This window comes from Pinus tabuliformis, chromosome 1_1 (genome assembly GCF_031772625.1).
Source record: "Pinus tabuliformis cultivar Carrire ecotype Pingquan chromosome 1_1, CPIR1, whole genome shotgun sequence".
Lineage (NCBI taxonomy): Eukaryota > Viridiplantae > Streptophyta > Pinopsida > Pinales > Pinaceae > Pinus > Pinus tabuliformis.
In genome coordinates this window covers 594,842,140-594,869,506 of record NC_142297.1, presented here as the reverse complement: position 1 = coordinate 594,869,506, position 27,367 = coordinate 594,842,140, and the positions used below count along the sequence as shown (strand labels likewise).

The window sequence follows — 27,367 nt, the reverse complement described above, 5'->3', positions numbered from 1 at the left end:
AACAATGGAAAACCCTTCACATTCCAAAACCTAACCCTAGAAGATGAAACGCCAAATTGTGGGCCCTGTTTTGTGGTGAGTTGGACAACCAACTTCTCGGGGTCACGAATTGGTCATATTATCTCCATTTGACGCGCCTGATAGCCCGTTGGAAAGATCTCTCCGAGGACTACGACAGAAAAGACGATTTTTATCAAAAAAAACGTTGGCGGTAGATTTACCCAAAAATGTCGTTTAGGGCCTCAAAATAGCTCCAGAAGTTTAGGACCCCTAAAACTGCTAAAAATAGTAAACTGCGCCATAATTAAGGAAACTGAAACTGCTAAAAATAGTAAATTGCGCCATAATTAAGGACACTCACTTGTGTTATGAGTGAAACTCTTGTGGAACTTACACCACTTTCCTGTGTCCTTCTTCGGCTTCATGGTGTTGTTCTTTTCTTGCAGCTTCGAGTGGTTGTCTTGGGTCACCACGCCTTGGCTTTGTCCTTTGGGCTTCGGATTTGCAGATCCAAAGTCTCGCTTCTTCTATTTGAACTTTTGCTCGATTTTGACAGCGTATCGGTATGCTATGCCGAGTGAGGAGATGTTCAAGAACTCCATCTCTTCCTAGATGTATCTGTGTAGGCAGCCGCGGTATTTGAGTACCAGATGTAGCTCAGAATCTTTGATACCTAACTGTGTGCGAAGGGTATGAAAAATATTTGTGAACTCTGGCACATCTTGGTCTCTTCCCTGCTGCAGTGTGGTCCATTTGATGTATTTGTCCTCATAGCTTTTGACAGGGTAGTACTGCTCCTTGATGGCATCCAGGAAGTCATTCCAAGTGCGGGCGGCCGAAAACAGTGAGCCTGTACTTTCATCCTTCTGCTCGCAGTATGTTTCCCACCAGTCCTTGACATGGGGGTCTGCTTTGAGAAGAGGAAAACAATCTTTTCCCGACTTGAAAATTCATGAACAGAAAAATACCCATCTAGCATATTTAACCATTTATCTATGGCATCTGCGTCTATTTGACCCTCGAAGATGGGGATTTCAAAATTAACTTGTACCTTAAATGGTGTGGCGTTTCCAAAGTAGCTGTTGGAAGCCGATGCGTTGCCTTTGGGTAGCCGCTGAAGGATTTGCGCAAAGCTATCCATCATCACGTTCCTTTTGCCGCTCGAGGGCTTCTTCGAGCAAGATTCTGATAGGATCTCCTGCCTCCTCGTCTTTCTTCTCATCCGCCATGGGAGGTCGTCGAGATTTGCGAGGCTGGTCTTGCAAAGGTTCGACCAATTCAAACCCTAACTCCTTATATCCCGACCTCATTGGGGACATGCAAAGAAAAATAGAGAAAAAGCAGACTGCTCTGATACCATTGATCCAGATTTTAAACAGGAACGCAATAAAATATAGAGATAACCATAAAGACAGATATGCAGCAGAAATAATACTTCATTTCATTAATGGGAAATACTGAAATATGCTTACGAATAGAAATAGAAATAACCTAGCTAGGGCGATGGTAGCTTATCTCTGAGAAGAGATGTGTTGGCTACATGCCTCTGAACTGTTCCGAATTGTGTTTACAATGAGGCTCGAAGGCCTATTTATTATTGAGAAACAATGGAAAACCATTCACATTCCAAAACCTAACCCTAGAAGATGAAACGCCAAATTGCGGGCCCCGTTTTGGGGTGAGTTGGACAGCCAACTTCCCGGGGTCGCGAATTGGTCGTATTATCTCCGTTTGACACGCCTGATAGCCCGTTGGAAAGATCTCTCCAAGGACTACGACAAAAAAAACGATTTTTATCAAAAATATCAACGGGTGGTAGATTTCCCAAAAAACGTCGTTTAGGGCCTCAAAACGGCTCCGGAAGTTTAGGACCCAAAAAACTGCTAAAAATAGTAAACTGCGCTATAATTAAGGAAACTAAAAAACTGAAAGAGACAGTTGTGGGGGTCCAAATGGGATAGGTGAGTGGCCACCAAAATCCACCTGGATCATTCCTGCCCCCTTAGGAAGCAATGGTCCCCATTGCGTTGAGTTCCTCCTTGAGATGAGGAAGCTTCTGCTGAGCTGGGTCTCTGGTGAGCTGTTCTGCAATCTCTGATGTGTCCAGAAATGGTGGGAAGCATGGTGGGAGATGGTCCACATTGAACAATCGGTGCAAGCGAAGGAATGGAGGAATGCTGTGCTTCAAAGAATTGTTGCCCACAACCTTGTTATTGGTGTAAGGACCATGTCGAAGTGGTCTGAGTTTCTGATGGGTTTTGGTAAGGCGTTCTCTCTGCAGATGTAACCAAACTTTGTCGCCCACCTGAAACTTGTGTGGTACCCCTCTGGGTAAGGAGAAGTTGTTCCTGTGTTCTATCATGACTGTATCCCTATGTTGCTGCTACTGCTTGGAGGAACCCTTTGCGGGGGTCATGGATGTAGCAACGATCTTCCCCTTACTTTGGGAGCGAACCAAACAAAAAATAAATTTCCTAGTCTGTGAGATGAGCTTGCTGCCTTTCTTAGCAGTGATCAAAGAGGTGGCAGTAGGTGGAGCTAACTCTAGTATCTTGTATAATGAATTATCCAAAGAAATAATGATAGTGCGAGGCCTTGACTCATACACAACATGTCCCCTCCAAAAGTATGGCTGGCCTAATAGTACATCATAAACATCCAGAGGTGTAACATCACACAATACCTCATTTGTGAAGGGCTTGATGTTGTAGGGAAGGCAGCACTGCTGGCGAACTTTGAGATCTCGTCCTTCGTGAAGCCACCCGATACTGTACGGTTGTGGGTGTGGCGTAGTTGGTAGGCCCAACCACTTCACGACCTCTACTGAAACGAGGTTCTTTTGGCTGCCATTGTTGACAATGAATTGCAACAGCGAACCCTTCACCCACATCTGTGAGTGGAAAAGACGTTCCCCCTTCTCTGGCTCTTCGGGCTCATTCTTTTGGATCTTGGTAGTGGCAATAGTGGCACTAGGATCCGCATCAATGATTTTCTTCCCTTTGCCATCCCCCTTGTCAGGTTTTGGCTCAGAGTCGGAACATGCATCTGATTCGGAAGCCTTCAACTCAGCCATGAGCAACTGCTTGGTCCGACACTCACTTGTGTTATGAGTGGGACTCTTGTGGAACTCACACCACTTTCCTGTGTCCTTCTTCGGCTTTGTGGTGTTGTTCTTTTCTTGCAGCTTCGAGGGGTTGTCTTGGGTCACCCCACCTTGGCTTTGTCCTTTGGGTTTCAGATTTGCAGATCCAAAGTCTCGCTTCTTTTGTTTGAACTTTTGCTCGATTTTGACAGCGTATCGGTATGCTGTGCCGAGTGAGGAGATGTTCAAGAACTCCATCTCTTCCTGGATGTATCTGTGTAGGCAGCCACGATATTTTAGTACCAGATGCAGCTTAGAATCTTTGATACCCAACTGTGTGCGAAGGGTATGAAAAATATTTGTGAACTCTGGCACATCTTGGTCTCGTCCTTGCCGTAATGTGGTCCATTTGATGTATTTGTCCCCATAGCTTTTGACAGGGTAGTACTGCTCCTTGATGGCATCCCGAAAGTCATTCCAAGTGGGGGCGGCTGAAAACAGTAAGCATGTACTTTCATCCTTCTGCTCTCAGTATGTTTCCCACCAGTCCTTGACGTGGGGGGCTGCTTTGAGAAGAGCGAAAACAATCTTTTCTCGACTTGAAAATTCATGAACAGAAAAATACCCATCTAGCAGATTTAACCATTTATCTACGGCATCTGCGTCTATTTGACCCTCGAAGATGGGGATTTCAAAATTAACTTGTACCTTAAATGGTGTGGCGTTTCCAGAGTAGCTGTTGGAAGCCGATGAGTCGCCTCTGGGTAGCTGCTGAAGGATCTGCGCAAAGCTATCCATCATCGCGTTCCTTTGCCGCTCAAGGGCTTCTTCGAGCAAGATTCTGATAGGATCTCCTGCCCCCTCGTCTTTCTTCTCATCCGCCATGGGAGGTCGTCGAGATTTGCGAGGCTGGTCTTGCAAAGGTTCGACCAATTCAAGCCCTAACTCCTTATATCCCGACCTCGTTGGGGACATGTAAAGAAAAACAGAGAAAAAGCAGACCGCTCTGATACCACTGATCCAGATTTTAAATAGGGAAGCAATAAAATATAGAGATAACCATAAAGACAGATATGCAGCGGAAATAATACTTCATTTGATTAATGGGAAATACTGAAATATGCTTACAAATAGAAATAGAAATAACCCAACTAGGGCGATGGTAGCTTATCTCTGAGAAGAGATGTGTCGGCTACATGCCTCTGAACTGTTCCGAACTGTGTTTACAATGAGGCTCGAAGGCCTATTTATTATTGAGAAACAATGGAAAACCCTTCACATTCCAAAACCTAACCCTAGAAGATGAAACGCCAAATTGTGGGCCCCGTTTTGGGGTGAGTTGGACAGCCAACTTCCGGGGGTCACGAATTGGTCGTATTATCTCCATTTGATGCGCCTGATAGCCCATTGGAAAGATCTCTCCGAGAACTGCGACAGAAAAGACGATTTTTATCAAAAAAATCGCTTGGCGGTAGATTTCCAAAAAAACGTTGTTTAGGGCCTCAAAACGGCTCCAGAAGTTTAGGACCCGAAAAACTGCTAAAAACAGTAAACTGCGCTATAATTAAGGAAACTGAAAAACTGAAAGAGATAGTTGTGGGGGTCCAAATGGGATAGGTGGGTGGCCACCAACATCCACCTGGATCATTCCTCCCCCCTTAGGAAGCAATGGTCCCCATTGCGTTGAGTTCCTCCTTGAGATGAGGAAGCTTTTGCTGAGCTGGGTCTCTGGTGAGCTGTTCTGCAATCTCTGATGTGTCCAGAAATGGTGGGAATCATGGTGGGCAATGGTCCACATTGAAAAATCGGTGCAAGCGAAGGAATGGAGGAATGTTGTGCTTCAAAGCATTGTTGCCCACAACCTTGTTACTGGTGTAAGGACCATGTCGAAGTGGTCTGAGTTTTTGATGGGTTCTGGTAAGGTGTTCTCTCTGCAGATGTAACCAAACTTTGTCGCCCATGTGAAACTTGTGTGGTACCCCTCTGGGTAAGGAGAAGTTGTTCATGTGTTCTGTCATGACTGTATCCCTATGTTGTTGCTGCTGCGTGGAGGAACCCCTTGCGGGGGTCGTGGATGTAGCAACGATCTTCCCCTTACTTTGGGAGCGAACCAAACAGAAAATAAATTCCCTAGTCTGTGAGATGAGCTTGCTGCCTTTCTTAGCAGTGATCAAAGAGGTGGAAGTAGGTGGAGCTACCTCCGGTATCCTGTATAATGAATTATCCAAAGAAATAATGACAGTGCGAGGCCTTGACTCATACACAGCATGTCGCTTCCACAAGTATGGTTGGCCTAATAGTTCATCACAAACATCTAGAGATGTAACATCACACAATACCTCATTTGTGAAGGGCTTGATGCTGTAGGGAAGGCGGCACTACTGGCGAACATGGAGATCTCGTCCTTCGTGAAGCCACCCGATATTGTACGGTTATGGGTGTGGCGTAGTTGGTAGGCCCAATCGCTTCACTACCTCTGCTGAAACAAGGTTCTTTTGGATGCCACTGTCGACAATGAATTGCAACGGCGAACCCTTCACCCACATCTGTGAGTGGAAAAGACGTTCCCCCTCCTCTGGCTCTTCGGGCTCATTCTTTTGGATATTGGCAGTGGCAACAGTGGCACTAGGATCCGCATCAATGATTTGCTTCCCTTTGCCATCCCCCTTGTCGGGCTCTGGCTCAGAGTCGGAACATGCATCTAAATCAGAAGCCTTCAACTCGGCCACCAACGACTGCTTGGCTCGACACTCACTTGTGTTATGAGTGGGACTCTTGTGGAACTCACACCACTTTCCTGTGTCCTTCTTCGGCTTCGTGGTGTTGTTCTTTTCTTGTAGCTTCGAGGGGTTGTCTTGGGTCACCCCACCTTGGCTTTGTCCTTTGGGCTTCGGATTTGCATATCCAAAGTCTCGCTTCTTCTGTTTGAACTTTTGCTCGATTTTGACAGCGTATCGGTATGCTGTGCTAAGTGAGGAGATGTTCAAGAACTCCATCTCTTCCTGGATGTATCTATGTAGGCAACCGCGGTATTTGAGTACCAAATGCAGCTCAAAATCTTTGATACCCAACTATGTGCGAAGGGTATGAAAAATATTTGTGAACTCTGGCACATCTTGGTCTCGTCCCTGCCGCAGTGTGGTCCATTTGATGTATTTGTCCTCATAGCTTTTGACAGGGTAGTATTGCTCCTTGATGGCATCCCAGAAGTCATTCCAAGTGGGGGCAGCTGAAAACAGTGAGCCTATACTTTCATCCTTCTGCTCGCAGTATGTTTCCCACCAATTCTTGTCGTGGGGGGCTGCTTTGAGAAGAGCGAAAACAATCTTTTCCTGACTTGAAAATTCATGAACAGAAAAATACCCATCTAGCAGATTTAACCATTTATCTATGGCATCTGCGTCTATTTGACCCTCGAAGATGGGGTACCTTAAATGGTGTGGCGTTTCCAGAGTAGTTGTTGGAAGCTGATGCATCGCCTCTGGGTAGCCACTGAAGGATCTGCGCAAAGCTATCCATCATTGCGTTCCTTTGCCGCTCAAGGGATTCTTCGAGCAAGATTCTGATAGGATCTCCTGCCCCCTCGTCTTTCTTCTCATCCGGTATGGGAGGTCGTTAGGATTTGCGAGGCTGGTCTTGCAAAGGTTCGACCAATTCAAGCCCTAACTCCTTATATCCCGACCTTGTTGGGGACATGCAAAGAAAAACAGAGAAAAAGCAGATCGCTCTGATACCACTGATCTGGATTTTAAACAGGAATGCAATAAAATATAGAGATAACCATAAAGACAGATATGCAGCGGAAATAATACTTCATTTCATTAATGGGAAATACTGAAATATGCTTACAAATAGAAATAGAAATAACCCAGCTAGGGTGATGATTGCTTATCTCTGAGAAGAGATGTGTCGGCTACATGCCTCTGAACTGTTCCAAACTGTGTTTACAATGAGGTTCAAAGGCCTATTTATTATTGAGAAACAATGGAAAACCCTTCACATTCCAAAACCTAACCCTAGAAGATGAAATGCCAAATTGTGGGCCCCCTTTTGGGGTGAGTTGGACAGCCAACTTCCCGGGGTCGCGAATTGGTCGTATTATCTCCATTTGACGCGCCTGATAGCCCGTTGGAAAGATCTCTCTGAGGACTACGGCAAAAAAGACAATATTTATCAGAAAAGTCACTAGGCGGTAGATTTCCCAAAAAACGTTGTTTAGGGCCTCAAAACGGCTCCGGAAGTTTAGGACCTGAAAACTACTAAAAATAGTAAACTGCGCTATAATTAAAAAAAAAAACTGAAAAACTGAAAGAGACAGTTGTGGGGGTCCAAATGGGATAGGTGGGTGGCCACCAACATCCACCTGGAACATTCGCCCCCCCCAGGAAGTAATGGTCCCCATTGCGTTGAGTTCCTACTTGAGATGAGGAAGCTTCTGCTAAGCTGGGTCTCTGGTGAGCTGTTATGCAATCTCTAATGTGTCTAGAAATGGTGGGAAGCATGGTGGGCAATGGTCCACATTGAACAATCGGTGCAAGCGAAAGAATGGAGGAAAGTTGTGCTTCAAAGCATTGTTGCCCACAACCTTATTACTGGTGTAAGGACCATGTCGAAGTGGTCTGAGTTTCTGATGGGTTTTGGTAAGGCGTTCTCTCTGCAGATGTAACCAAACTTTGTCGCCCACGTGAAACTTGTGTGGTACCCCTCTAGGTAAGGAGAAGTTGTTCCTGTGTTCTGCCATGACTGTATCCCTATGTTGTTGCTGCTGCGTGGAGGAACCCTTTGCGGGGGTCATGGATGTAGCAACGATCTTCCCCTTACTTTGGGAGTGAACTAGACATAAAATAAATTTCCTAGTCTGTGAGATGAGCTTGCTGCCTTTCTTAGCAGTGATCAAAGAGGTGGCAGTAGGTGGAGCTACCTCTAGTATCCTGTATAATGAATTATCCAAAGAAATAATGACAGTGCGAGGCCTTGACTCATACACAGCATGTCGCCTCCACAAGTATGGCTGGCCTAATAGTACATCACAAACATCCAGAGGTGTAACATCACACAATACCTCATCTGTGAAGGGCTTGATGTTGTAGGGAAGGCGGCACTGCTGGCGAACTTTGAGATCTCGTCCTTCGTGAAGCCACCCGATACTGTACGGTTGTGGGTGTGGCGTAGTTGGTAGGCCCAACCGCTTCATGACCTATGTTGAAACGAGGTTCTTTTGGCTGCCACTGTCGACAATGAATTTCAACGGCGAACCCTTCGCCCACATCTGTGAGTGGAAAAGACGTTCCCCCTCCTCTGGCTCTTCGGGCTCATTCTTTTGGATATTGGCAGTGGCAACAGTGGCACTAGGATCCGCATCAATGATTTGCTTCCCTTTTCCATCCCCCTTGTCGGGTTCTGGCTTAGAGTCGGAACATGCATCTGATTCAGAAGCCTTCAACTCGGCCACCAACGACTGCTTGGTCCGACACTCACTTGTGTTATGAGTGGGACTCTTGTGGAACTCACACCACTTTCCTGTTTCCTTCTTCGGCTTCGTGGTGTTGTTCTTTTCTTGCAGCTTCGAGGGGTTGCCTTGGGTCACCCCACCTTGGCTTTGTCCTTTGGGCTTCGGATTTGCAGATCCAAAGTCTCGCTTCTTCTGTTTGAACTTTTGCTTGATTTTGACAGCGTATCGGTATGCTGTGCCGAGTGAGGAGATGTTCAAGAACTCCATCTCTTCCTGGATGTATCTGTGTAGGTAGCCGCGGTATTTGAGTACCAGATGCAGCTCAGAATCTTTTATACCCAACTGTGTGCGAAGGGTATGAAAAATATTTGTGAACTCTGGCACATCTTGGTCTCATACCTGCCGCAGTGTGGTCCATTTGATGTATTCGTCCTCATAGCTTTTGACAGGGTAGTACAGCTCCTTGATGGCATCTAGGAAGTCATTCCAAGTGGGGGCGGCTGAAAACAGTGAGCCTGTACTTTCATCCTTCTGCTCGCAGTATGTTTCCCACTAGTCCTTGACATGGGGGGCTGCTTTGAGAAGAGCGAAAACAATCTTTTCCCGACTTGAAAATTCATGAACAGAAAAATACCCATCTAGCAGATTTAACCATTTGTCTACGGCATCTGCGTCTATTTGACCCTCGAATATGGGGTACCTTAAATGGTGTGGTGTTTCCAGAGTAGCTGTTGGAAGCCGATGCATCGCCTCTGGGTAGCCGCTGAAGGATCTACGCAAAGCTATCCATCATCGCGTTCCTTTCCCGCTCAAGGGCTTCTTCGAGCAAGATTCTGATAGGATCTCCTCCCCCCTCGTCTTTCTTCTCATCCGCCATGGGAGGTCGTTGAGATTTGCGAGGTTGGTCTTGCAAAGGTTCGACCAATTCAAGCCCTAACTCCTTATATCCCGACCTCGTTGGGGACATGCAAAGAAAAACAGAGAAAAAGCATACCACTCAGATACCACTGATCCAGATTTTAAACAGGAACGCAATAAAATATAGAGATAACCATAAAGACAGATATGCAGCGGAAATAATACTTCATTTCATTAATGGGAAATACTGAAATATGCTTACAAATAGAAATAGAAATAACCCAGCTAGGGCGATGGTAGCTTATCTCTAAGAAGAGATGTGTCAGCTACATGCCTTTGAACTGTTCCGAAATGTGTTTACAATGAGGCTCGAAGGCCTATTTATTATTGAGAAACAATGGAAAACCCTTCACATTCCAAAACCTAACCCTAGAAGATGAAATGCCAAATTGTGGGCCCCGTTTTGGGGTGAGTTGGACAGCCAACTTCACGGGGTCGCGAATTGGTCGTATTATCTCCGTTTGACGCGCTTAATAGCCCGTTGGAAAGATCTCTCTGAGCACTACAGCAGAAAAGACGATATTTATTAGAAAAATTGCTGGGTGGTAGATTTCCCAAAAAACGTCGTTTAGGGTCTTAAAACGGCTCCGGAAATTTAGGACCTGAAAAACTGCTAAAAATAGTAAACTACGCTATAATTAAGGAAACTGAAAAACTGAAAGAGACAGTTGTGGGGGTCCAAATGGGATAGGTGGGTGGCCACCAACATCCACATGGATCACTAAACCATCTTGACAATTCCGTGGAAATTTGTCCAATGAGTATTTTATAAACTCTTGGCAAGTAAATTGCTTCATTGTAATCTCAATAATGTCAGCTATAGATGCAAGTAATGGTTTCATCGTTCAAGCTCTGAAGAACAAAGGTGAAGGAGACAAAGAAGATGTTTCAAAGAAAGTGCATATGGTTGATTAATGATTTGATACTTTTGGAGACCAAAAGTTATCTCCGTGGGGATGTGTGATCCAAGAGGATCCTCAAATGTTGACATGTTCTGGTAGACCTAAGATACAACCAACACAATCCAGCCAACAAAAAACTCACATGGAGTTTTTCTAATGAAAAGGAAATGAATTTAATATGTCTTCATAGGCTTGGAAAATATTCTTGTTGGTATTTGGGAAAAATGGCTATGTAAAATTATTAACATATGTGATAATATTCTCATAATAATGTATTTTTAATTAAAAAAATGGATTATTGGAGCAAAGCCATGTGGGTTTGCAATCCTTAGTCTCAACGAGAGTCCTGTGGAGGAAGTTGAGATCCTTAAGGATGGTTGAGAGATTTGTTCCAATCGTTTCCCTTGGGATATGCCAAGGTCCTAATCAAAGGGGATCTTGAGATAAATTGTCTCCATAAAAATATTTAGGTGGTTTAGATGGAGACCTTTTAAAAACCCTTCTTGGGAATCAAGAAGAGGCGAAGAGAGCTTGTGGAGAGATTTTTCAAGGCTTATTGATTCAGGGATTTTGTAAAGGAGAAGTACATTGTAGATCTACTTATTTTTCCCTTTTTCCTTCAAGGATCAATAAAGCAAGTTCATGGGATTCATGAACCCAAAGAGGTATCCAGGGAGGTTCTCATGAACTCTGTTATCAAATTATTTGTGTCATGTCTCTATCTTGATTGCTTATTATAGTTTTCATATGTTTTGTTTGTATGTCTTTAAGCAATGATGAGAATGAATATTGTAAGCCAATTTTCCATTATGTTTTAGTGGAGAATTGAGAGATGAATTGAATTGAAATCTGAATTAGTAGCTAGGGCACTAATTTCATATCAAGGGGCTACACTTGTAACCCCTCACATTAGATTAAGGAAGTGAGAGTCCCATGAGGAATCTATAAATAAAGGAGAGATGAAATCAATTTTTCATCATCAAATTGGATTGGATTAAATTTGTTTTCTTTGAGCTGAGTGTCTGAGGGTTTTAAGACTCCATTTTCATTTGCCTATTTTTAGTGGAGGTGGTCCCACCCTATCTAGTCTTTCCTTTTTCTGTCCTATCACAACATATTCTCTTGGAACAACTCGGGTCTATTCTAGCTAGTAAAGAAGAAGCTTTCTATTGTTATTTCATTGGTTAATGAACTTTATCAAGAAAAGCAAAGATCCATTCCTTAGGAATAACCTCTTGAATTTTCCCTGAAGTTGACATCAAATGGTTTTGAGCACAACGAGTTGTTCATATGGTGGAAAGGCACATCTAGGACACAAATCTCACAGGAGAAACCCTGCCAAGTCACTTTGAGGGAAATGGTAAGGATTCGGAGCACCATTTCATGAACTAAGGATAACATAGATCTCCTAGGGCATGAATTGAATCTCAATTTCTTTTCTTGAAGTTGTTCGAAGGCCATTTAGGGAAGGGGTTTGTCAAGCAACAATACTTTGAGGAAGTGATACCTACTCTTGGACTAGAAGATTAATATAAATGTAGATTGGTCCACTATTTTACAACAGTCAACCAACGTACCCAGTACTACCCTCAACAAGGAAAATGGTTGAAGAAGGATTCTCTGCATCAACCTGATTAGGGTTTTTGCAACAATAAACAGTGATCCCATCACATCTCTCCCATGGACTTAGAACAACATGTTAGGTAGGGTAGAATAGACTAGCCAAAACAATGAACAATAGGCAAGCAAATATGGGAAGCAAGTCTGTAAGGGTAGCAAGGGACCCAGTTCAGTTAGGGCATCACTAGCACAACAAAATTCTTAGTTAACTATTTCATAAGTTGATTTAAGTTGTTGTAGGATCAATGTTGATTGAAGTTGTTGATTTATAGTTGATTGTTGCATTGACTAGGGTTCATTTGTGACTAGCAAAATTAAAGGGATTGATATTGTTAGGGTGTAACAACCCTAATAAACAATTGTTAAAGTGGAACTAGAGTAATCTACTAAAGGTTTCATACTTTCTAAGTATCTTGGTGATATTGCTTATTTGTCCACTGTTGCATTTTAATTGTCATTGGGAAAGTTGTGAATACTATTGTTTTATTAGTGCAATATATTCCATGTTTTCAAACCCTAAGGGCCAAAAAATCCCCTTGGGACACTATATGAGATAGTTAGTTCACGTGAAGAAATTTCCTCATCTAGTGACAACCATTGATGGCATGGTTTCCTCCCGAGTGGCACAACTAGCCTTCCTTCAACAAGACTATTTTTTGCTGGACAAGAAAAGGGGCACTTCTTGCCTTTTAATTTTACTGACTAGAATGGATTTACTTTGAAAGCAATTAGTCAGAATTTCACTTGGTTCCAAATATTTTATTAATGCATGAGAATGGTAAGTGGAACTTGCTAGCAAAATAGGAATAAGAAAGCTTCTCTGCTCATATGCATAGCCATCACCATCACTATCTTTCATAGATTTCACATTTGTTGGTTCTTCCTAGATTTTCTTTACCTTTAACTCCACAACTTCAGCAGGTTATTGGCCCCCATCAACCTTCACTTTAGCAGTTTGTTGCTTAACCTTCAAATTATCATAATTCTCTGTAACAACATGTGATTCGAGATCAATGGATTTCTCTACTACATACTGCATTGTAGGTCCCTTGTGTACCTTTAACACAAACAATGGTTCAACTTGCTTCCCCTCATGGCCATAGTCAATTTCCTCAATTTCCAAGTCTTGGGATTAAGATTCACAATTCTCTTCTAGCTTGTTCTCTTCACCTGTCACACTCTAATTCTTCGAGCTTGCAGGGCACATCAACAGAGGGTGTAATTCAAGATCATGTTCATTGAAATACCATGAGATTCAAACTTTCAGTTCTCATCAACTGAACACTGGAACTCAACATCACTCGCAAAACTCTACCCATTTGATAAACACTATTTAGGTTTCTCATCATTCCCACACCTTTTGTGAACCCCATTAATATTGTAAGGCGGAGAGTTTGAGTTACCAATACAACCAGGTTCAAGAGATTGATTTCCTTTATTATTTTTGGGAGGGCATAGCCATATAGGTTGACCTAGGTGTGCCTTCATCCATGCTTTAATTTGTTGTCCCTTTTATAGACTGTACTTGACCTGATCTTTAAATTGTTGCAAAATGAATTCAACAGCAATGGCCAAAATTTTCCCATTTAATAAACATTGTTTAGGTTTCTTATCATTCCCACACTTATTTTGAACCCCATTAATATTGTAAGGTGAATTTTTTGGGTTACCCATACCACCATGTTTAAGAGATTGATTTCTTTTATTCTTTCTGGGAGGGTATAACCATGTAGCTAAGTTACAAGAAGCGCCGAAACATTTCAGAGTTTCTGAAATGGGTACATTTAGAAAATTCACCTCCCAAAAAAGGAAACGTCAGTCGAAACATGTTTATATATCTAAAAAGAAATTTATAAATAAGTGAATAACACATTATCTTGCAAGGAAAAAAGGAATATGACCCATAGATGACAATTTAGAAGGAAAAGCAAGTCTATATTAGCTCTCATAGATGATTACATGATGGTCGAGTTTTGGAGTTTCATGTACAGGTACATCCTGAAATGCAGGTTTCCTAGAAGTTTCATGCAACATAGCCATGGAGGTTGACTTGGGTGTGCCTTCATCCATTCTTTTTAACTCGTTTCCCTTTTTCTCTACTGTACTTGATCCGATCTTCGAATTATTGCAAAATTCAGTGTTCTCCTTCCCCAAGGGGGGAACTAATGCTTGTTGCGACATTTTCACATAAGCCTTTAGGCTGGAAGGACAACCAACTCTGATACTATTATAGTCTCCCTAGGGAATTTTTTCCCTTAGGGTTTGATAGAGCACATGAAAAAATACTAATATCATAGTACTATTCTTAATTCTTGTAGATAAAATTGAAAAGTAATATTAGTCTTAGTAAATAGTGTGACCAATGAATTAATTCCACCTGCAGTACAAGCATGTGCTACTAGTTGACCAAATACATATTGGATTATAATTCCCAGTACTACTAAAATTAAATTCTACAATAATTAACAATAATCTTACTGCCCTAGGGATGTTAGTTTAATCTTCATATAGCCAGTTTTTTGTAATGGGTCCTATTATCCACCACTTTCTTTGGTAAATTGCTTCTCAAAATGGTGTTATTCATGTGCCTTAGGCAAAATTCATGGATTTTCAAGGTTTTGTTTTTTCCATGTCTTCAGAGTTAGTTTATCCATGTGGTTTGGATAGTGTTTTAACCACAATGCTCTTCCTTTAGGAGGGTTGTAGTTATAACATTGTACAATAGTGTTAAGTATAATAAACAATGCCATCCTTTAATGGTTTGTACAATAGTGTTGAGGGCACACTAGTATTTGTGGAGGAGAGAGATATGGTGCTCTAGGGTACACTAGTGCTCTCTTTTCCATATACTACCATAGGGGCACAAATACATACTCTCTCTCATTTTTACCTAGATAAACAAATGATAACAACTTTGTATTTTGCTGTGACAAGGATAACTATGTATTGGAGCTAAACCTTGAGTCCTTCAAGGCATGCTATCCTTACCCAAAACGTTCATCTTCTATTGGTAATGGAGTTCAATTTTTGAATCGACATTTGTCTTCAAGACTATTTCATGATAAAGAAAGAATGTAGTCATTGTTGGATTTCCTTCGAGCACACAAATACCACAACCATGTCATTTTTCTTTCCTTGGTTAATATATTGCATCATTATGTTTGATAGTTAATTAATTATTCTTCTATGCACAATAAATCTGTATCAATAGCAGAGAAGGATGGCCTCACTGTTTCAACGATATATAATATGAATTGATTAAAAATTCACAGGGCTATTTCAATTCTCATCTTTCTATTTCACTTCTTTAGTGAAAACTATATACTCAAATACAAATTCAACTCAAATCAAACTAAAATAGAGAAGCCTAATTATGAAGATGTTTCTCCCTCCACTACCTTGTAATGACATTATTTTTCTGAATTATACTTGAATTTCACTGATAATAGCTTGAATTTCTATATCGCTTTTAACACCAAATTGACATCACGAAAAACATACGAAAATCCTATTAAATATGACCTAAAGGTGATTGAAAGAATATCACCTTTAGCCTAATCACTTGGCAGAGTAATTTTTGAGGTGTGAATTTTTATTAGAGACACAGTTTGTTTGTTTGTTTTGGTTAGAAAATGGGTTTTCTCTTGGTTTTATGTGACTTTCAATTTTTCATATGTAGCATGTTGAGAAATGGGAAAGAATAGTGGGACATTTATCTTGCAGAAATTGATGCTGAATGAAATGATACAAAGTTTAACCAAGCTACAAGCCGCTTTGGTAAAGGCAGAGGGACATCTTAAAAAATTGCCTAAGAATACACCACATACATAGTTTGAACATATAAGGTAACATATGGCTTTTTCTATTGCAGATATGTTCCTTTTTTAATCCAAGATATCATAGAAAGAAAATATTGATATTGGAGAAAATGTTTGAGGACATCATTGAGGAGTTGAGGCTTCTGTGATCCATATCAGGTTTATGAGAGATTTTTTGGTGTAAATCACAAGATCTATCATTTGTTGATGCCTTTCGAACCAACTAGTGTGCTTCATCATCAGGACAAGTTGAAGAACCAAATCTAGCTTTGCATGTTAGATAGCTTGAGCAGAGCCTCCAACGGCTAACTAGGTCAACGACTAAATTGGACTAGGGACCTTACCTCTAAATATATAAATAATTTAATTTAATTGGTTATTAACTATTTAATAAATACATAGAAAATATAAATATTAGAATAGAACGTATAATTAACTATTTATAGAGTTATTAACTAATTTAATAAATACATAGAAAATATAAATAATGTCATAAAACGTATGATTAACTATTTATAGAGATTAAAATTGGTTGTTAAGTTAAAAAAAATAATAAAATAATATAATAAATAATATAATAATATAATAAAAATAAAACTATATATTAAAAAAATAAAAATAAAAATAAAATAAAATTAATTAATTAATTAAAATTAATATATATATATATATATATGGGAATAAAATAATATAAGTTAAATAATAATAATAATAATAATAATATAATAAATATATATATATATATATATATATATATACATTGGAATAAAATAATATTAAGTAAAAAAAATAAAAAAATACAGAAACTAATCAGATAAAAACTTGTAAATATAAACTTAATATAAAATAAAAAGAGGAGACAAGAAACGAGGGGAGGGGGGAGGAGGAGGGGTGGAAAGGAAGAAAGCGACTAGGAAGAGAGAGCTGGGACCCAACATCTACTGATCTTCCAACCATCTTCTCTATTGAGATTGCTCAGCCTCTTTTCAATCTCCAGAGCTTCCCTAAATTTCCGATGATGGAATTGTGAAACTCTAGCAATGACGCTAGCCTCCTCAATACAAACATGATGATTGGTTTTTTCCGCATGCTCAACGAAAGCTGAAGACTTTGGTCTCCTATGCTTAAGGTCAGCTACGTGTTCACTAATCCTTTGATTGATGGAACGACCCGTCTCACCAATATAGGGGGTCCCACAGGAACAAGGGATAATATATACCCCTTTCATATCCTTGGGATCAATAGGATCCTTTGCTGATATGAGGGACATATGAATGGTGTTAAGGGGTCTAAAGGTTACAAGGACACTATGCATCTTGAGAATCCTTGCAATCTTATCAGTGGCCCCCTGAACAAACAAAAGATCGACACCTGGAATCCGCTCCTTCGGTTCCCTTTTAGCAAAAGAATTCTTGGCCCCTTTTAGAAAAGCCTTCTGTCCCATGTATCTACTATAACCATTCTCAACAAAGACATCAAAGAGATGGGATTTTTCTTTCTCAAAACTCTTTTTATCCGAGATCCTTAGGGCCCTAGTAGCAAGGGTATTGAGAACCCCAATCTTCTGAGCTGGGAAATGGTGGGAATTGGCATGAAGATATTGCTCCATATGCATTTTCTTTCGAAAAACTTGGTGGGAGAGGGAACCATCACTATTCTTAGAAATAAGAATATCAAGGAAAGGGAGACACCCATCAACTTCCTGCACTTTAGTGAACTTAATGGCCGAGGATTGATTGTTGAGATGATCGAAGAAGAGATCTAATTCCTCTTGGCCGTGAGACCAGATAACATTGGTGTCATCCACATACCTTTTCCAAAGCTTGGGTAGGAAATGGGATGAGCTAAGAGCCTTGGACTCAAAATCTTCTATAAAAAGATTAGCAATGACAGGGGATATGGGTGAGCCCATGGCAACCCCACAGGTTTGCTCAAAGAACTCTCCCTCAAAACAGAAAAAGGTGGAAGTGAGGCAGATCTCAACTAACCGAGTAGTGTCAGGATTTGTTAGGCCGCTGATAACCTCCAAGGCCTCATTAATAGGGTTGCAAGTGTACACTGAAACAACATCAAAACTGACAAGAATGTCCCCAGGGTCAAGCTTAATGTCCTTGAGTTCATTAATAAAGGAAGCAGAGCCTTTTATAATTATTAATGATTTTTTTTTCACCCAAGTCAAAATGTTAAATATTACAACATTACTAGAGTACGTTGCAATGAATATAATGATTATTTAATATATATATATATATATATATATATATATATATATATATATATATATATATATATATTTAATTTAAATTTTATTTTGACAGAGTCAAAATATTAGCAAGACATTACAACATCTTTACCATAGTGACAGAAGAACACCTTTGGAAGAAATAATGATTTTTCTTATATAAAATTGTCTTATCATTCCATGTAGAAGAAGTTCATTCCTAATACATGATCTATCACCTCTTTCAATACTTTCATAAAAGAGATTTGATCTCGAGTTAAGATGAATCCTAACTAATAATTAATTATAATTATTTATTTTATGTATATATTTTATTTTTATTTTTATGTAATTTGACCCAAGTCAAAATATTAAACATTACAACATGTGGATCATACTAGGTTGCAATAAATATAATCATTATTTTATTTTATTTTTTAATTGAAATTTAAATATAAATTTTATTTTTATTTTATTTTGACGGATTGAAAATGGTAACAAGACATTACATCTCTACCACACTAACGAAGAACACCTTTAAAAGCAATAGTGATTTTATCATTCCATATAGAAAAAATCCATTTAAATATAATTAATTATATGTATTTATTTTATTTTTATTTTTATATAACTTAATCCAGTCAAAATATTAAATAAAATATTGCATTACAACATGTTTACTATACTAAGTTAGGTAATACCTTTAAACATAATATTTTTCTTATATAAAATTGTATTATTTTATAAATAATAATAATAAAAAAATCCGTTCCTGACTGTCCTCTTTCATACATACAGCTCACCTCTTTCAATCCACCTCTGTAAATGACTGTCATCTTTTCAATCCCCCTCTCTAAATGACTGTCATCTTTTATGTTCTCTATAAACGATTATATTCACAATGCATATAAATGATTATATTCAATGTGTGCAATGTTGTTGTGTTATTCAAGTTGTTTCACTTTATAAAAAGTCAAACCAAAACATGTGTGAGGAGCTCATCTCGACCACTCTCCATATTCTATTCATCTAAATTGGTTGGTGTGTCTGAAAATGAAAATTAATAGAAATTTTATTCCATTCATCTAAATTGGAGTCTGAACGTGAAAATTTATAGAAATTTTGATTATAACAATGTCCGGAATCAAAATCTCTGGAAAACCAAAATCTGCCAGAATTTAGAATCTAGAATCTAGATACACCGATATCTTTTTAAGATTGAAAATCTGAGTACCACTTTTATTTACATCGAAAATTCAACCTCGAAACGGTCTTAGCTTCCAAATTTTAAACTCTGCGCCATTGTCTTGTGATTAAACCAGAGAGAACATCATGACAATGAAAATACAAAAAGGAAAAACCTCCACGGTTCAACGTGTATACAAAAACCCTATTCAATACTCAATATTCACTGTAATCACATTCTTGATTTCTTTTTCTGTAATCTGGGAACACCATTCTTCATTTTCTTTCTGTAAATCTGGGAACACCATTCTTCATTTTCTACGTTATAAATCACAAAAGTTTTAAATCTAACATGGTGACAAAGTTCAATACCGATGTTGTAGTTCCATCTATCATCGTTCAAGTCTGTGTCTGAGAGCGATTCCCCCTTTATCACCAGGTGCGTTCTCCTCCGCATAAACTTTGACGTTTTCTTACCCCAATCCCCGCATGTCCACCCACACATACAGAGCTTCCTTCTCTTCCACTGCATCCCAAGGCTTTCGCAACCCACCCGTCACGGCATCCCCTGTAAACCCCAATCCCCGCATGTCCACCCACACATACAGAGCTTCCTTCTCTTCCACTGCATCCCAAGGCTTTCGCAACCCACCCCTCACGCCATCCCCTGTTCTGCTAGACGCACCAAGGAAAGGATTATCGAAGAGCTGATAAACCCCAAGCTGTCAGACGATAAAATGGATTTGTTACATGGCAAAATAAAAGAAGGATTTAAACCTACATAATAAACCTTAATAGCGACATAATAAACCAAACAAGGACGGAATTCGAAGGAGTTTTACAATGCTCACCCATAAACATATTAGACAAACCCCCGCTACGCATTTCAGAAGCCTGGCAGTTTTGTTTGTCATTCTGAATCGATGGATCCTCCTCAGGCCTGTATTTCGCTGTAGCTTACTCTTCCCGGCAGCCTCTTCCCACTAGTTGGTGCACTTATTCCATTACTCCTGCATTCCAATGCACTTTGGGACACAGACCCTTACAGCATCTCCAACGAGCTCAAATGTTCAATATTGGGCAACATCTCTGAATTGGAACACCCGCAGATTTCAAGACACTCTCACACCAGTTAAGTTCCCAATCGAAATTGGGAGCAGCGTCTGCAGAGTGGAGCACGACCTCTAACGAAGACTCTGGAGGCCCGTAAGGTTACCCACAGACTCTGGGAGCGTCAAGAGATTGAAGCAACCAGTCAGGTCAAGTCTTTGGAGGCCTGTCAGATTCCCCACCGACTCTGGGATACTCCGCAGATTGAAGCAATCGAACAAGTAAAGAGTTTTAAGGTTCGTCAGGTTCCCTACCGAGTCTGGGAGCCTCTGCAGATTGGAACACCCGGCCAAGTAAAGATTTTGGAGGCCCGTCAGGTTCCCAAACGACTCTGGGAGCGTTTGCAAACTGGAGCACCATTCCAAGTCAAGACTTTGGAGGCGCCTCAGGTTCCCGATCGAGTCTGGCAATGTCTGCAGATTGGAGCACGCCGCCAAGCCAAGACTTTGGAGGCGCCTCAGGTTCCCGACCGACTCTGGGAGCGCCTGCAGTTTGGAGCACCCGGCCAAGTTAAGAATTTGGAGGCCCGTTAGGTTCCTGACCGAGTCTGGGAGGGTCTGCAAATTGGAGCACCCGGCCAGGCAAAGACTTTGAAGGCCGGTCAGGTTACCAACCGAGTCTGGGAGAGTCTGCAATATGGAGCACATAACCAAGTTAAGGGTTTGGAGGCCCATTAATTTCCCGACCGAGTGTGGGAGTGTCTGCAGATTGGAGGACCCGACCAAGCAAAGACTTTGGAGGCCCGTCAGGTTCCCGACCGAGTCTGGGAGGGTCTGCAGATTGCAGCACATGACCATGCCAAGACTTTGGAGGCCGGTCAGGTTGCCGGCCGAGTCTGGGAGCGTATGTAGATTGAAGCACCCGCCCATGTGAAGACTTTGGAGGCCAGTCAGGTTCCCAAACGATTCTGGTAGGGTTTGCAGCTTGGAGCACCCCAAGTGAAGAATTTGGAGTCCTGATAAGTTCCAAAATTCATTTGAAAAAGTTTCAAGATATCCGGTGTGCAGAACAACTTTTTCGAGGCGCTTGAGCTTGTCAATGGACTTTGGAACTTTCGAAAGGGGAGCATGTATATGCAATTCCCTCAATTGCAGAGGTGCCTGCAATGTTCACATGCATTATTAAAGCGAGTTTGAACCTCTACAGCTTTTTGTCATTGTGGTATACGATAACAAAAACTCAGTTCAACAATTTTTACAATATGAAAAAAAAGTAAATAGATCTGTTTAAAAAACGAAAAACAACACTATACGTGAGATTCATGTCGCCAGAGTCTTTTCAGTCGTCGCCCTTCTATATGTAACACTCTTAAATTCTTTAATTGAATCCAGGGAGGTAAAGAGGACTCAGGACAACGCTCCCAACGGAAATATAATAGTGGTGGTGACTGTTCACTTCTCAATACTCGTTCAACAGAATGACTTTCAGCCCTAAGCAGCTGCAACCTGCTTAGGTTGCATCTGCCGGCAAGGTTTTCAAAAGATTGTTCAGGGCCATTTCCGTGAACCATGCTAATTCCACGCACCTGAATTGTTCACCCAGAGCTGTCAGAAAAAAGATTGAAAATATTGGGAAGTTCTAAGATTTCAGAACTTGACAGACAACTTTGATGGCACAAGGCTATTTCGAAAGTCCATCAAGAATACTTACAAATGATTGGCCAGACATATTATGAAGAAGATTCTCTGTGAAACGCCAAAGCCGACGTGGATATTCTGGATTCTCGGCGATATCTCTGCCGAGGTCTCGTAGGTGGTCGTGCATTCTGAGACGGTTCGTACTGTCCACCTCAACCAGGCATCTGTTTTCCAGCTTCCAAAGACCCAGCAACCCTTCCCAGTCGGATCCATCCCATACTCTTATAGCGGTATCCCTGTCCTCTCCTATAAAGAAACAGGCTACTTCTAAGAATATCTGCTTCTCCTCTTCATCGAGAGCATCGTAGCTAATTCTAAGTCTGCTTCGTATATCGTCGGGAAGTACTTTGGAGGTTTTCCGCAATTGCGCACTCCAATGCCTCAAATCATCTTTTCCACGAAGAAGCGCCCCAAGCACTTTAAGCGATAGTGGCAAACCATTGCAGACATGCAAAAACTTCTTAACCACTTCTTCAAATCCTATAACAGGACGGGGTTGACCGAAGGCATGCCAGCAAAAGAGTTCTTGCGAGTGCTCTGGATTGATGCCTTTCAGTGTATAAATGGATGACTCACCAATACCTGCGCTTATAAGCACATCCTTATTGCGAGATGTAATTAAAATTAAGCTACCTACATCAATAGTATCTTTAACCGGTGCACATAATGCATCCATTTGATCCATATGATCAATATCATCTAAAATGATAAGAGCCCGTTGAGAAACTGTTTTGAGCCTCTCTATACCTTCATCAACGCTGTTTATTTGTGCATTCCATTGAATCAGCTCCTTAAGAAGGCTACTCTGCAGGGAAGGTAAATACCTTGATCTGACATCAAATAAGAAGCAAGATCGACTGTAATTCGATCTCTCTCGGTTGAACAACTGTTTAGCGAGGGTAGTTTTTCCTACCCCGCCAAGACCTACAATTCCCAAAACTTTAGCCTTCTGGCTTTGCCACTGCAGTGAGAATGTCCTGTCCACATCTTTTATTTTCTCATCGAGGCCAGTAGGATATTTAGCAATGTTCAAAGGTGGTTTGCGAACCTTTTTCAAAACTTGTTGAACGACCTCCTCGACCAGCTGCCACTCTTCCCTGAACAATATTCACAATCACAGTTAATTGACTAATAAGAAACATCTACATAAATAATATGTGATATACTTATCAATCCAGCAATGTATAAAACTCAAATAATAGCGAGATTTGGAGAATCTAATTACTTGTCCTTCAGCTCAAAACCGCTTATATCTGCCACGGCAGAAAGAGCATTCCTCCATTTTTCTATGGTGTTGGGGTCATATCGTGGTTTAGAATCAAATGTTCTCTTCCTTTCGAGCACGCCCAGAGCTCGAGCATAAACTCCATCTCCGCCCCGCGTACACCGAAGATCTGCGGGCCCGACTTTGTAGAAGACCGGAATTATTGCCGACCCCGACTCCAACATCTGTACCAGCTCGTCAAGACACCATCTTGATTCAGCGTATCGTGGAGAAAAAATTGCAACCTGCACTGAGGCTGTTCGAATAGCCCCTTCGATCTGAGCATTCAAGCCCTCTCCTCTTTGCAATTCTTGTTGGTCCAGAAAAACTGCCAATCCAAGACCTTTAAGGCGATAGTAGATATGGGTAGCGAGTCCTTTCTTGACATCAGGGCCGCGGTGATTCAGAAAGGCATCATAAACATAGCAGTTGTTATTGCCATGGGAGGGGGCCGTGGAGGTGGATGCTAAGGATGTAGCGTCAAGGGATGGGGTAAAGTCTGCCATTAGATATAGAATAAAAAGGAAGCCAGATACAATATATTTTGCAGAGATTGAGAAAGTGCGCTGATCCTCAATATTGGCGTCTGAATGATTAAGGAATGGAGAGAATTTACCAGCTACGTCTTTGCACACGTTTGAAAACAAAACAGCTCTGGTATGTGGTTGATTACTGAGATTCTTATTTCCTTGAGCAAATCAAGTGGCAATATACTTTAATCTGAACATGGAAGCATGAAGTTTCTTGCCAATTTCCTCTTCCTCCCGTCACAGCATTATTGACCATTCCCATCCATCCGTTCCTGTTGGTAAAAAGCGTTTGGAAGACTGCGTAACTGAGTTGATTTTCCTGTGCAAATCTGCCTTACCAGAGATAAGATTCCTTTAGTTGGGAGCCAATTCTTTATGTAATTTGGTAGTGGAGCCGTCCAATTGAATAGACCATTCGTTTCTTTTGATTGCGACCTCATCTCAATGTGCATAACAGAGTTGGCTGGTTTCTCTTTTTATTTTAGTTTTTGAGTAATATTTTAGTTTTTACAAAGATTCCACATGATATTATTGGACACGATATTTTTAAAGTCAAAATGTTGGTTGTGGTTTTTGCAACCTTCCATTTGGACGTACTCTGCAAGTGATTGGACACTGTCACAGGTCAACCATATTATAGATATTTTGATTTTTGATTTTAATTTTTTTCTTCTATTTAATTATATTTGTATATTGTTTTAAGACGATATTTTTTAAAATAAATTTATTTTCCTTATAAGTTTTATGTTTATTTGTATATTATTTTTAAGAATATTTTATTTTAAATATATTTATTTTCATTATAATTGGTATGTTTATAAATGTTTAACATTTAATTATAAATGAAGAGTTTAATTATTAAATGTTTTTTATTTTCTTCTTAGAATTTGGTGATAAAATTTGTTTAATATGTTGAATTTACATTGCTTAAAAAATATTTTTAAATGTATAAATAGATTTAATACTCCGAAACGCTTTTAAGACACTCTATTTTTACATATTATAACACTAAAACTTAAGATTCCAAAATTTCCCTACTAAATTTCTGCCAAAATTAATCAGAATAATTGCCCAAAAAAGTGTAAAAATGTCTAATGTTTAGGCTGCCATGTTATATATAGTGAATTGCAATATATGGAGGGCATATTTTGATAGAAAGAATAAAGAGCACAACTGTACACACAACTTAGCTTTTTCTCAATTCCTTAATCAAGGTCATTGATTTGCTTCAAAATTCCATGAAAAATACAAGTTATACTTCAAATAAAAAATTGTTATGATTGTTTTGAATGAGATGTTTATTTACCACTATAGATCCATCTTAAGTAGGCTTTTCAGTCGTCGCCCTTCTATATGTAACACTCTTAGATTCTTTAATGGAATCCAGGGAGGTAAAGAGGACTTAGGACAACGCTCCCACGGAAATATAATAGTGGTGGTGACTGTTCACTTCGCAATACTTGTTCAACAGAATGAATTTCAGCCCTAAGCAGCTGCAACCTGCTTAGGTTGCATCTGCCGGCAAGGTTTTCAAAAGATTTTTCAAGACCATTTCCGTGAACCATGGTAATTCCACGCACCTGAATTGTTCACCCAGAGCTGTTAGAAACAAGATTGAAAATATTGGGATGTTCTAAGATTTCAGAACTTGATAGACAACTTTGATGGCATAAGGCTATTTCGAAAGTCCATCAAGAATACTTACAAATGATTGGCAGACATATTATGAAGAAGATTCTCTGTGAAATGCCAAAGACGCCGTGGATATTCTGGATTCTTGGCGATATCTCTGCGGAGGTCTCATAGGTGGTCGTGCATTCTTGTTGAAATATTAATTTCAACCGCACATTTACTGCAGCGTGGTTTGGCAAAACCACCCAGACTTCCCCGCACCACCATTCGCAAAATGTTGTTTTCGTCAGAGGGCCTCCGACAAAATCCGTTGCTGCCACGCGTCCAGTGTACAACCATGAAACCGCCAATTCCCTGGACATTAAACTTCGATTGGTTTGTGTGAGTTTGGTGTGCGAAATGCGTCCGATCAAGTCAACGAACCAGGATCTTCTTCAACTTGCATGAACTTTTTTGGTTTCACCACCGTCTTTAACTTTAATGCATTAAATGAATCTGTCATAGGTGTAGGTAAAGATTTTAAATTTTCATACGGCATGTAATATTATATCCTTTTTTGTTAACACATAAAAAATGTATGCGATATAGTTGTGTGTAGTGTTGACTTTTGATATAGCATATGGGATGAAAAGAGAAGGGGTGCGCAGCAGCGAAGGAGAAAAATAGGAGAGCACAGCAGTGCGATGAGATGAAGAAAGACTCCCGGCAGTTAATGAAATTTGGGATTCCTCTTACAGGTGCTTGTAGCTGTTCGTTGAAACGAATGGGAATGGAATGTAAATTTTTTTTGTAATGTGAAAACCCAGGAATGTAATGAAAAAAATTCACTCAAAAGTGAATGTGAAAGTTTTTTTTATTTTACAGCAGTAAACCCATGTAAGGAATTTTTACTTTTACAGCAGTGAATGTAAAAGATTTTCACACAGCAGTGAATGAAGATTTTACACAACAGTGTAAAAATCATTTGTAAAAGAGAGACAAAGCATTTTTTTTGGTGGAAGTTTTGGTAAATCCCTCTCAGTGAAAGAGGAAGAAATATGTATCAAGCATTTTTATTTTAATGAATACAAGCATTTTCTGGGTATGTAATACTCTGTTCTCAGAATTTTTTTTAAGCTTCCCTGTGCAAAAGATCCTGTGGCAGAAACAGAGTATTTCCTCTATTCAATATTTGTTTGAAATTACCAGAAATTTCCAACATGGTATCAGAGCAGATCCAGGCTCTTTGAAAGTGATAAAGAAGCTGAAGGAAGGTCCTTTTGTTGCAGCAGTAAATCCTCTCCAACAAAGTAAAGTCTCAGGGAAAAGTATCTAGGTATTCCTTAAAGTTTTTTTGTTACTGCTGAAGAAACAATCAATATTTTTTTTAATATACAGTCAAGGATTTAGAGGCATAGCTGAGAATGCAAGGAATGGCTAGCACAAGCATTAGCATGGGCATGTTTAATACTCAGCTCCCACAGTTTAATGGGAAAAACTATGATTACTGGGCAATAACCATGAGAGCCCTATTTGTCTCACAAGATCTATGGGAACTTGTTGAGGATGGTTTTGAAGAACCAGCAGATGAAAACCAGTTTAATAGATTAACTCAGGGAGAGAAGGATCTATTGAAGAGCAATAGGAAGAAGGATTCAAAAGCCCTTGTGTTCTTATATCAAGCAGTGGACCAGAGTGTGTTTCCAAGGATAACAGCAACTAAGACATCCAAAGAAGCATGGCAAACCCTCAAGGCAGCCTATCAAGGCATGGAGAAAGTGAGGACAACAAAACTACAATTGCTGAGGAAAGATTTTGAGAACCTGTGCGTGAAGGAGTCAGACAATATTGACTCATTCTTCACACATGTGATTGGTCTGGTCACACAGATAAGGACTCATGGAGAAACTCTTGAAGAAAGGAGGATTGTGGAGAAAATATTGAGGGTCCTACCCTCAAAGTTTGATGTGATAGTCACCACCATAGAAGAGACAAAGGATCTCTCAAACTTTTCAGT

General features: G+C 40.2%; 1 protein-coding gene across 1 annotated transcript; it reads right to left on the bottom strand.

Moving 5' to 3' along the window:
• Window positions 1-19,280: 19,280 nt before the first annotated feature.
• On the bottom strand, window positions 19,281-23,883 carry LOC149214672 (disease resistance protein RUN1-like). The gene is made up of 5 exons (XM_089390944.1): window positions 23,171-23,883; window positions 21,959-23,042; window positions 21,561-21,833; window positions 20,050-21,408; window positions 19,281-19,920 (listed from the first exon to the last, which is right to left on the bottom strand). Exons 1-4 carry the CDS (start codon window positions 23,713-23,715, stop codon window positions 20,383-20,385), a joined length of 2,928 nt encoding a protein of 975 aa, XP_089247070.1. The 5' UTR covers window positions 23,716-23,883; the 3' UTR covers window positions 19,281-19,920; window positions 20,050-20,382.
• Between the last annotated feature and the right edge of the window lie 3,484 nt (window positions 23,884-27,367).

Coding starts and splice junctions, on each gene's coding strand:
- LOC149214672 (XM_089390944.1), bottom strand. CDS start 23,715: ATGGCAGACTTTACCCCATCCCTTGACGCTACATCCTTAGCATCCACC. Junction 23,043..23,170: donor GGTTTTGAGCTGAAGGACAA/GTAATTAGATTC, acceptor AATATTGTTCAG/GGAAGAGTGGCAGCTGGTCG. Junction 21,834..21,958: donor ATATGTCTGGCCAATCATTT/GTAAGTATTCTT, acceptor TGAACAATTCAG/GTGCGTGGAATTAGCATGGT.